Genomic DNA, 12,390 nt, shown 5'->3' on the forward strand with positions numbered 1-12,390 from the left:
GCTTCATATATCTATAAAACACTACCTGTCATTTTAACGTGAGAGGACAGGCATACGTCACAGGTTGTAGTTGTTACAACGTTGATACCACACAGCGGCAAAGATCATACACGTCCCTGGGGTGTGATCTGTGTACAGTTAATATTCACTACCTACAGCTGTTCTTATACGTCGAAGGAGACGGTCTTTATTTAATGTGTACAAAGCTGTTGGCGTAATACACCTCCTGACGTCTCAGTGTATCATTCATGACGTCGGGACACTGGGTTTGTTTGTGTGTTTGTTCTTTCACGCCGCAATATTATGATGGCGATTTGGAAATAATCAAGACTGCCCCGGTCAATCTGGCGATTGACATCATCAGCATCGGTCCACGCAATTGTGATGCGATGACACGCATCAACACTAAGCCTGATCACCCGATCCCGATTCAGCATAGGTTCTAACCCTGATCTTCACGGGCCTGGGTCAGTTGGGATAGTATTGTGGTAAAAGCGTTCTTTCGCCACGCCGAAGCCCAGAGTTCGATTCCCGACATGGGTACAATGTGTGAAAACCATTCAGGAGCTACAACATTGTAAAAAGCGGCGTACGACCTTAGTAATCCCACTTTGGCCAATATGTCTGTTATATCATAGCGTACGTGGCACCTTGATGTAGGGGGACAGCACTTCGTAGACTTACACTTTGGTGAGACCCTAATGCATTATCAGCATTATCATTTTCAAAACGAATCCCACGATCATATGTTTCACGCCTAATACCCCGTTCATATGCGCCTCTATTCATATGTCTGTATATATGCACACGTGTGTAGAAATACATACGTGAGTATACTTGTTATGTGTGTATATTTACACCAGGTGCAAATTTGCATGGAGCAGGTGCAAATGTAAATGTAAACTTGCACTGTGTGTATATGTTGCAATGTGAACGTTTATGTCAGCGTCAGAGGATGATCTAATATCTGTTCTTTTGCCAACACCAAACAAATTGTCAACAGTTGCCAACCTTTGAGTTGAGCGGACGGTGTTTTCTTTTGGTTTCAAGGTGTCAAAACTTTGTGTACAAATTAAATCAAACACATCTCGCTTCACGCGAAACTTTTCGGTGATGCAACTCTCTGCTCATTCTCATTATGACGAATATGTGTGTCTTACACAATTTAAACACTTTATTTACACATCCATGAGACTTTTCATGTGAAGGCGTAGTAAATTTACATATACGCACGTATGTATAATTACACATGTGTAAAATCACTTACGTATGTAAATGTTGTGCATGTGAACGGGTTATAAGACGGAACACTGCATTGCGAAATGCGGCATCAAATCGCCTTGGCCAGCCGTGTCGTTACTCTTTTGTGAACCGATGGATATGGGACATAGTTTAATACACTAGTTCTAACGTTAATAACAAATAACAACTCCGTATCTAAAGTCCGAAATATTTACGAGCGTGATGTTGTTGCTATATTTCAGATGTCGATGAATCCTGTCTCCACGCCCCTCTAACCGGTAGCTGGAAAAGTGGTGCAGTCACCGCTATGAATTGTGATATCATCGATGGCGATGTCGCTTCTGTAGTTATTTCCGACGTCACCTTCGATTTCGAACTGAAGTTAAATAAATAAAAAGGATACAAAAATGGACCAATGGTCTCAGTTCGGGGTACATATTATCAAAGTTCAAGTGTACTGGAAATGCATGTGTATTCTTATTTCCGCAATGCTTACGTGAAAGTTGTTTCCGTTCAGATTCACGTTTACGATGTAATGATGCCAAGCGTTGCCCTGGTTACCAGTAATGGTATGAATAACTGTCCTGTTGTTATCTGCCAAAACAGCCTCGACCTTAAGGCTACCTTCATCTTGACCGCTCATGTAGTAGTACATGCTGAAACAGTAGTATCCGGCCGGCAGGGGGCGAGACAGCAGGTACCCCTTCTGACTGTTGTGTCCTGAGGCTTCAAGGTAGGCGTAGTAACCTTACAACAACATTAAAATATGACTGTTATTAACACTATAGAACATAAAATGAAGTGGGTTTTTTAAGTATTTAAGAAAGACATTAATGGATGGTGACTATTTTATGTTTAATTTATTTTTTTTTATTGGTATTATATACAGATTAAAATAAAAATGCAGCACAGATGGTGTGGGTGATCCTGGCACAGTCAGGGCCCCGTTCCCCAAAGCGATCTTAGCACTAAGCTGATTGTAAGTCCCATACTTTAACATAGGCATACAATCATCGCAGCGCTAAAATCTCCTTGGGGAACGTGGCCCTGGCTTGTTAGGCTCATCAAAAGCTCAGGGCCCTTCTCACTTCTAAATGCAGCCCAGACAGCGAATGAGGGCTGCCTACTCGAACCCACCCAGAACTTTTCGGAGAATATGAAGACTGCCTTCGACGGGTACAGCATTAGTAGTAGTAGTAGTAGTAGAAGTAGTAGTAGTAGTAGTAGTAGTAGTAGTAGTAGTAGTAGTAGTAGTAGTAGATAAAAATATAAAAATGCAGCAAAGGGGACGGGGGGGTGGTCGGATGATCGTGTATTACACAGAATATGTTCACGTCATTTGTCCAGTATTAGTCGAATTTAATTATCACTTGCTTGATAACGCTGTTAGAACCTACACCGAAACGTCGCTCCTAAATGTAATAAAGAAGCTTTTCATCCATAAATCTTCACATTGCTTTCTGAATTTAAGGAAGTTAAAATAGTGTATCAATGATTATTTGAACTAGAATGTGTTTCATGTTCAGTGCATTGGTGTCACACAGCTGAAGATCCTCAGTGAACCTTGTCACAGACTGACCTGTTGATGATCCTGAGTGGTCGGAGGTGGGACCAGTCTCGACACTGGGGGTTTGGCCCCTGTGACGGAGCCAGTCCATGTTGTCTCCTCCAACGTTGCTCCATGTGCAGAAATCGGATTGGAAGGTACAGATTTCAGCAGCTAATTACAAACACAGAAAAGGGTTCAGGGATATGTGCTGAGACAAACTGGTGTCTGCTATGGAAGTTATTTCATACAATCTGCTTGGTGTTATTTGTCGGATTGATAATTATAAGAGTGTGATATTTTTCTATCAACATTTCAAAAATAGTGAGTGGGTGAGTATGGTCTTACGCCGCCTTTAGCAATATTCCAGCAATATCACGGCGGGGGACACCAGAAATGGGCTTCACACATTGTACCCATGTCGGGAATCGAACCCGGGTCATCCTCATGACGAGCTATCGCTACAAACATAGAAGCACATGCACTTATTGTCATTTTCATAATCTTCATAACGTGATTCATCGTTTCTACAACCTAGTACAATGTACATAATGGACATGAGTAACAGGGGGTATATTGTCTCCATGTTGAAAGTAGATATAACAATACTATTTAGTTGACATCAAGCACATGCTTTTGTTTGGATGCAGTGGGTGACTTGATATACTTTAGTAATGTGTAGCGTAATACTAAATCTATGCACCTTCATGACTTTATCCCTGAAGAACATTGTTTAAAGAAAAGGATGTATGCCTTACTTACATTGGCCAGATGACAGTGTTGCAGCTGAAAAGCATTGTGAAGGTCGTGATGTTCATTTCTACAGTACAATAACATTTAACAAAAACAATTACATAAAAAGGAACCACGGTTAACCATTTGTATGACGTTGAAATAAATTAAAGAAACCAAACAAAGATCTACTCCTGGGAACTCTGAACAAGTGGATGTAAAATTGTGGGCAAAATTCACACTTCACTCTGCTCAGTACCGTGTACTGTGAAATTGCTACCTCCGTGTTCCTTCAGACGCCATGTTCACGTCACCTCTTGTGAGATAATCGCTTATATGAAGCATGGAATATCGCCTATGATACCCGTATCAAATACATCACCATCGAATAATCATTTCATTTATGTATGGTGGAAATACAAAAATAAGTAACACAACTACAAGTAGCGCTCCTCAGTTCAACGTGATTTACATTTATAGGAATAACTATCCTTTATGCTGGAGTTTTTATCGGACTTACGAGCTGGCGTGGTGAGGGAGCCCTGGGAAGCCAAACAACCATAGTACATCTGGATCTCCTTGATGTCAAAAGGACTCAGGTGAGTTCTCTGTCCAATGATTGCTCCCTTCTGCTTGACAATAATGGTTGGCTTCCTGCGGTCGACGGCGAAGCTGTAGGCGTTGTAGTGCATGACGGACTCGTAGTCGTACTGGAGTCCAAGAGTGTCAACCTGTGTGATGGTGTTCTTGTCGAAGTTGCGTTCGTGCCCTACAACATAGAACGGTATATTGAGGATATCTCATGTGTAGAGTAAAATATCGCCTTTGAGATAAACACGACATTTGAGTCGACACATGGAATATCATATTTAATAGATATAATTGAGTAGTTGTTAACCGTAAGATTAAAACCATAAAACGCATATTCTCCCTACCTAACCAATTGTAATTGCGACTTAAAAAGTAGTTTCATGTTCACAAAAATTTGAAAATAATATAAACAAATGTAACAGAAAATGTATAAGATCAATACAATTCTCTATCTTACATTTGGATATGATTTTATACAAAATCAACTTCAACAAAAAATATTCTTGAGTTGTTGGAAGTGAAAGAATACACGCTGGTCAAGTTACAAAAATGTCTCTTTGAAAAACAAAAAATATCGATTTATAAGTTAAATGAGAATTTTACAGTTTATAATGAAACTTTTTCAAGACAATAACAAACGTCAAGAAGCGATATAAACTATATAAACACAAAACCCTAATGGTACCAGTTGTGTATCATATTTTTGTCTAACATTTCTCGTTAATTTAATTAATTATATTATTTTTTCTCGTTACTTCGATTTTTTCTCGTTATTTCGATTATTTATTTCACGCTCGAAAGATTTTTTGTCATCGTTTCCATTATTTTCTCGTAGTTTTAATTATTTGAAATAAGCTTGAAATAACGAGAAAATGCTCGAAGTAACAAGAAAATACACAAAATAATAAGAAGCAATTCTAAATTAAGAAAATAATGGAAAGGACGAGAAAATTCGATTTTGGAAAAATACAATTATGCTACTATAGTGGCACTATTAGGCTATAAATGACCATCTGTTATTATTTTGCCTAACGTAAACAGGATGTCAACAGTTTGTGTACGGGCTAGATACATACGATAAAGGGGAGATAATTGGCAGGGAAGTAACTCTTGTAAGACAATAGTTATGTTCACTGCAGTGAATTATCAAGTGTTATGTTCATTGCAATGAAAATATCACTTTTTTCAACTTCAGAAACCTCAGTGTTTCCCACTGAAGTATAAAATGAAGCTTTTTACTTTATGATGAGCTGAATTTGCAGATCTAGTGTATTAATTCACAAGAGAACTGAATTGATTAACTTAGCTTACTTATCAGGAAGTTAAATTGGAAATGTTAACATTCAAATAATTAATTTCTGTTCTCTTACGATATACCTGTTTGGATGTTGCTAAAGTCGATGGTGACGTAGTTGTCTCTGTCGGGGCGGCTCTGCTCGTGCCAGAAGCCCAGGGCGTGCATTGTCTCGTGCATGATGGTGCCGATTCTGCCACACCCAACTCCAAGTGTGACACCCGACACAGTGTGGTGATAGCCTACTGGTGTGTGACACCTACAACAACGATCATATCTTTGCAAGAAGCGATCGGGTGGCCCAGTGGTTGAAGCGTTCGCTCGTCACGCCGACGACCCGGGTTCGATTCCCGACATGGGTACAATGTGCAGTGCCGTAGCCACTCACTCACTCACTTTGCAAGAACACAACAGAAATAGAGCAACAACCAGAACAGGTTTATGCGTGAGCGAGTGCTTCAGGACAAGCTCACCCTTTTCCTGGTGTCATCACTGATTTTCAGTGATCCATTCATATTATTTCCATCACTATTTTGCCTGTTACGCCCCATGGAATCTTTTTCGGCAGATAATCGACACTGATTATTCTCTGGCGTTGACGTGTCAGCTTTATGTATGCAACATGGTGCAGGTCGTAGAAGTTTCCGACTTTAGTGTATACTACACGTACTGGTATACGGTTGACCAAGGAACATAACCGAGGCGAATATTAGATTCCAACCAACGTTCAGCCGATCCTGCCACAAAACACGGACGCCACTCGCCACAGCTCCAGATCACCAGACCACCCATGCCTCCGTTCCGAGGTAATATGAAGCTAGCAGTATGGTCAATCCGTCTTTATCCGGGTAAATAAAAAAGAATGATGCATACTGTAGCCCTTCACTCCACTTTAATTTAGGGGGCACGGGTGGCCCAGTCGTCTAAGGCGCTGCGATTCGCTCTGCAGAATTGCGTCCCTTGGACACGCCAGAAACCTATGATTGGTGTTCGAATCATGGTTCGCCCCAAATATGTTTCTAGGTTTGTCAGCACCATACCCGTGCTCGTGGGTTTCACCGAAGTGGTAAACGTCTGAGACCTACATCACTTCGGGCTTTCCTCCCACATTAAGCTGACACGCCGTGATATAACCGGATAACTGTTGGAAGCGGCGTTAAACCTAACTCACCCACTCACTTTAATTCATCTCATCTCGGACTGAATTTTACATCATATTGACTGTCCTCAATATTAACTGATCCACATCGTCAGCACCACACGGGATTAGATACCCTACTTTCCTCCACCCCCATGATACGGCGGTGTTGCGACGTGTCTAGTTTTATTCAACTAATGAAATACAGTAAACTACGGTTATAACGAACACGCTTATAACGAACTGACGGATACAACGAACTAACTTTTTAGTCCCGACTGTTTGGTGTAGTTATGCTGTATATATGCTTATAACGAATTACGGTTATAACGAACTAAAATTAGTAGTCTCTTTTAGTTCGTTATAACCGTAGTTTACTGTAAACCCGTTTAAAACTTACGGAAATGAAATGAGCTCCAGTCCATGCATTAACTTTGTGTGAAACCTACTATTGCCTGATGCTGAAGCAATGTGTGAAGCAAATGGCACGTGTTGCATGAGACATTGCAGTCTGTGCGATGTAATCTGAGCGCTAATTTGTAATCACTGGAACCAGATCGTGGCTTGATTCGTTGGTTATAAACCGCGTGACGAGCGAACGCTTTAACCACCCGACCGCCCCAACTACCGAAGGACAAAACCCGTGTCGATAGCTGATTCTTAAAAGCACCCCACATTGCCACTTGTTTGTTGTATTTTGACAGCGCCAATTTACGTCTTTTAGTCTACACGAGAAGTAATTTTTTCTCATTCTCTTATCGCATTTGCACTATATATCATACAAATATATCACCATACTGAAATTGTTTGATAGGCATACTTAGAAGTATGACATAAGTAGATACAATTTTGGATAACAACTTCTTTGTTTCCCGAAAATTCGACGTTTCTGTATAGGTCCTTTTACCATAGTCAGTCTTGTTTAAAGATCTATACCGACACGTCGCCTTTACAGTATATAAAATGTAAAAAGATGTTATCCATACATTGTGTCTACTTTGAAATCACTATGCCCCGCTTGACGAGTCCCATTATCTCTGTCAGTACTACATTTACTGCAGCAGGTGTTGACTGAACTGCAGATTTCGTGAGACACTGTGGAAGGAATATGTTCGTTGGCAACATAAAATATAGTGTAGCATGGACACACCCGCTTCCTCCTTGGTATTTGATGTAGGCGGTCTCGTTGGTACGGGGTTTGAATGTCAGGCACGCTTTACCATTGACCTTGGTTTTCTCCTGTAAGTTGCTTATGGCTTGGTGGATGGTCTTCTGCTCAAGGGCGCCTTGACAAAGATAATACCACAGACAATACCAACTCTTGATAATACCACAGAGACGATCAAGCGAAACAGTTTACAAGAACAACATAAGCAGATTTCGAAAAACCTTTAAAAGTCCTTTGTACTAAGAAATCGAAAAAAAGTTTGGTAAAAGTTGCAAAACCTTGTTGATGTCCATGATTTGTCTGTAGATTGTCTTAATTGAGTTGAGTTCATAAATAAAACAAGCTAAATATTTAGGAAATATGTCAATAGGTAAGGATATTGAAACACTTTACAACAACATTAAGATTTCTCAAAACCTCCAATATTTCCATTTCACTAAGAAATCGAAAAATCGTTTCAGAAAGTTACAAAATCTGTGTACTAAAAGATGTCCATGATAGTAAAATCCATTTATTAAAGATTGTCTTAATTAAGTTGAGTACAGAAATAGAAAATAAAAAAGGAGAAAGGAAGGTCAATTAACAGATTTTGTAAATTAAAGAAAGTTTCATTCAAAGATCTCAATTTTCAGTCGACCTGCTAACGTTCTAACACGCCTAGCTACAGCTTTGGTATACTGCAAACAGTACTCACTGAAATGGTTGGTGTCTATGACGTAGGGGATGACGCCGTTCGGCCACCTATAATTCCTGTTCCTTTGAGCATTTCGGTTCTTCAAAGGAAAAAATATGTTAAATTCAGTTTGGGGTTGATTTACTTTAAGTTGTGGAATTTCTTGTTCAAATAATGCGTCATTTAATTGAAAACTGTTTTTATTCAACTAATTTGACAGTGATATGTAAAGAACAGATGAATGGTTACCTTAGGGTTTTGTCCCGGATGAAGAATGATGTCACCCTCAAAGAGACCTGTGTGGGGGAAGATATAAGGTTTATCATATGCATGGGATCTCGTGCTCAGACCTATGGATGATTGTGCACATGTTACCACACCATTGACGTTATTCACTTCTGGTATCTTCCCTTGCCTAAAGAACTTGGGTGTGGGTCAAAAGCACAGCTGTTTATCCTGGATAATGTACGTGAGTGTGTGGATTTGAAGGCCGCTTTGTACAGTATTTCCGTTGTATCAGGGCATGTCAGAAATGTTCGACATTCTTAGACATTTACCACTTTTGGTAATATCCAAACAATCAATAATAGGTGCATTATATCACCTACGTGTAGGTGTTAAATTACACTACAGGGTAAAATCATATCGTTTAATGTTCAATCATAACTCACCAGGGTTTTCCTCAGGATATGCCGCTGTAAGTAAATATAAACAATATCACAATATTCATTTTAAAATTGATCATCATGTGGAACAGGAATAAACATTATATGTTTCATAACTTCCATATTTTTTCCCTTTATTAATTTTAGTTATTTTTATTCACGTTGAAATTAGTGTGAGGGTATTACAGGTTTTGACATGTTTTCCATAAGGATACATACATTTAGATTTTCTGGTAAGTTATGCTAAATATGAATACATTTTGTGCCTTTCACGCTGGGCCACATGCCCTTAATGTTTGTTCCTTGTGTTGAATATATAATTAATACCAAAATACTTACGATCGAATGCAGGGGCCTGGTGGTTAAGAGAGATAAGCATAATTATAGTAGGATACAATTAAGATATACGGTTGTGTTTGGACTACTATCTAATTTGGTGTGAACGTATTTCAAATCGTTTGAAAAACTTTAAAATGTGACTCAGACATATTAATGTCAGTTGCGTGAGTTAAATTAGCATATACGTCTGTTACCCGTTCCACAAAGCGATTTTGGTAACTCTGATTCCTTTAACACAAACGTCATAAGATCGATTATCGCATTGGGAAAAGGAGCCTAATCGAGGCTATATTTCTGCAATCTTTCCTTAAAATAAGTTGTGATGGTGTTTCAATTACAAGAAGAAAAAAACTATCGATATTTCCCGTCCTTATGAATATGTGCATAATATGACACACAAGATATGACATTGATCTCATTATACCAGAAATGGTTAATCCTATAAATGTTAGCACATTTGACATTATGACTGGTTACTGAAAGTACAACGAATTATATCCTCTATTCTTTAAAATGCTTTTATACCTTCCAATGACGTGAATTAGTAATGACACTTTTCCATAGGAAAAAGTTCATTTGATAGCAATGTTACATATAGTATTTTCAAAACTCTTAATTATCATTCCTTAACAAAATAACAACATAAAATTAAACTATTCTTTAATTTAACTCTGCCAGGGTACGAAGTCACACAATCAACCAAGTCACCAATTCTGACCTACCGATCCACTTAGTCACCTCTCAAAACAAGCATCGGTTACAGGGAACCACATGATATCTGAGCTTACCAAATTTCATGAAGAAACATTCAATGAGTTTTGAGCTACTGCGTTTGAGTCCAGGTTGTTTTTGCCTGATAAACAAAAACATCTAAACAATTTTTAAAAAGTAGCAAAAGGCATCAGTTCAACATGTGCCTAATGGACATGCTTAGTTTCACAAAAATGTACAGTTAATGATTTACGCAACGACACGAACCCTACTCGTAACCTTCATTTCTATGTGTTGCCTTTGAATGCAAATACAATAATAAAAAATCAAAACCTTCTAATTAACAAAATGCCCAGTTCAGTGCTTGCCTGATGTGTATAAACGTTTCACAAAGTAATAATAACTGTTAACGAGTTATAATCCTGAAACGATCCCTATTTTGTATTTGAAAATGTTTTCTTGGAAACGAGAAAAAAAAACATTTAAAAATTCAAACATTCCCTAAATAAAAAGGACCTTAGTTCAGAGCATGCCTGATGTGTATACAAAGTTTCATGAAGAAATATGAAACGGTTTGTGAGTTATGCTCCAAACATGAACACTACCCTCATTTGACGTGAGGTGCATTACAAAGATGGAGATATTTTAAACGGTTTATGAATAATGTTCTGGAAACGAAACGTGACGGACAAAGCCCGGTTCTTCATATCCCCGCAAATGTCTTTTCCTAATACACTTCTAAAAGCACAAATGTTTGAGTTAACCTGGAAATATGAATGAACTAACACGTTCGAACTCGCTTCTTTCGACACTTCCCTTGTGTCATGTCGAATTTGTTAACCATATCAATGTTTAAACTTCACAGAACATTTCGAAAAAAGATGTTATTGTCTCTCTTACCAATAAAGCACAGCACAGCACTGCATATACATAAAAGTGTGTATAAAATGCGTTGTTACGAATATACTTTTTTACAAGGGAACTAAAACAGAAATGCAGTTAAAAGAAAGATGTCCCCAAATACCTGCTCAATAGGCACAGCAAGGGTATACCCCAAACACAAGGCGAGGAGAACCCTCAACATGTCTCTTCAATAGAAGTCAGAGTTATATAAATATGTCCACATTCCAGATTTTTCCTGACATAATAATGGGAATGTGTCACATGGTCTCATAGATATCTCGCAGTCGGTGTAAGAAGCCCAGTTTGTTGGTGTGCTTGATAAGAGCTGAGTTTAGGTTATTTTAATGAGCGATGGAAAACACAAGTCACAGGTTGTAGATGTGTACAACTTCGAAACCACTGTCCGGTAGAGCAGTCACGTCTCTGGGATGTGATGTGTGTACATAGTCACCCAGGTCAGTCAGCCTGACCATCCGATCCCGTTATTCACCTCTTACTACAAGCACAGATAGCTGCAGATTAATTCTAACCCGGATCTTCACGGGGCCTGGACAGTAAAGGTATAATTATGGCTTCACCGTTCTCTCGCCATAGGCCTGAGTTCGATTCCCCACATGAGTACAATATGTGAAGCCCATTTCAGGAGCTAGAATATTGTTAAAAGCGGCGTAAACCCAACTCATTAAAGTTCTCATGCTTTTGCTACCCGACACTGTTTTCCAATATATACTCTTCAAAAAAAGAAACGCAATACGGATATTTTTGTCAATAAAAGAGGTGCAAAATGAAGAGGTTTAATATGTTAAAGTGTCAGTGACAAATTTCCCGGATCAAAATGATCGCAACAAGGACATGCAAACCATTAGTCGGGAAACACGTAGGATTCGGAAAATCGCACCCAGTGCATTTAACAAAAGGGCCTTGGAGCTGTACGCACTGCACGTGCAGCAGCACTTTGAACGGTATTAAAGTACAGGTTTTTTGATTGCCTGGCATCTGCGTCAATCGAACAGTGACAGTTCAACAACATGCCAAGATTAACAGAAGTGCAAAGAAACGTCATAGGCCGCTTTCAGGTAGGGGAATCCCGATCAGCTGTAGCCGGGGTTTACAATGACGCGCCCAGCACCATCACAAGGCTATGGGATTGGTTTCAACAACATGGGTCAACACGTGATCGGCTAAGGTCGAGACGACCACCCCCGCCCAAGATCGCTACATCCGACTGCATACCCGGACTGCGCAGAATCTCCGACCAGACCGTACGAAACCGTTTAAGAGCAGCAGGTTTACGAGCAAAACGTCCTGTTCGACGCGTCATACTGAGTCGACAACATCGTCAACAACGACTACATTGGTGTCGTCAACACAGGGTATGGCCTTAACTG

The 12,390-nt window shown here is 39.4% G+C and overlaps 1 protein-coding gene across 1 annotated transcript; it reads right to left on the reverse strand.

Moving 5' to 3' along the window:
- Positions 1-1,438: 1,438 nt before the first annotated feature.
- LOC124137450 (zinc metalloproteinase nas-6-like) lies at positions 1,439-11,255 on the reverse strand. Its single transcript, XM_046503737.2, has 12 exons — positions 11,124-11,255; positions 9,389-9,404; positions 9,056-9,079; positions 8,634-8,680; positions 8,406-8,484; positions 7,694-7,829; positions 5,489-5,664; positions 4,041-4,289; positions 3,551-3,574; positions 2,822-2,962; positions 1,739-1,989; positions 1,439-1,618 (listed from the first exon to the last, which is right to left on the reverse strand). The coding sequence occupies exons 1-12, from the start codon at positions 11,181-11,183 to the stop codon at positions 1,514-1,516; spliced, it is 1,308 nt and encodes a 435-aa protein (XP_046359693.1). The 5' UTR covers positions 11,184-11,255; the 3' UTR covers positions 1,439-1,513.
- Positions 11,256-12,390: the final 1,135 nt, after the last annotated feature.

The sequence above is a fragment of the Haliotis rufescens genome, unplaced genomic scaffold (assembly GCF_023055435.1).
Source record: "Haliotis rufescens isolate VD_foot unplaced genomic scaffold, xgHalRufe1.0.p SCAF_20, whole genome shotgun sequence".
In the NCBI taxonomy this organism is placed as follows: domain Eukaryota; kingdom Metazoa; phylum Mollusca; class Gastropoda; order Lepetellida; family Haliotidae; genus Haliotis; species Haliotis rufescens.

Coding starts and splice junctions, on each gene's coding strand:
- LOC124137450 (XM_046503737.2), bottom strand. CDS start 11,183: ATGTTGAGGGTTCTCCTCGCCTTGTGTTTGGGGTATACCCTTGCTGTG. Junction 2,963..3,550: donor AACACTGTCATCTGGCCAAT/GTAAGTAAGGCA, acceptor GTTTGTAATTAG/CTGCTGAAATCTGTACCTTC. Junction 1,990..2,821: donor CCACTCAGGATCATCAACAG/GTCAGTCTGTGA, acceptor TGTTGTTGTAAG/GTTACTACGCCTACCTTGAA.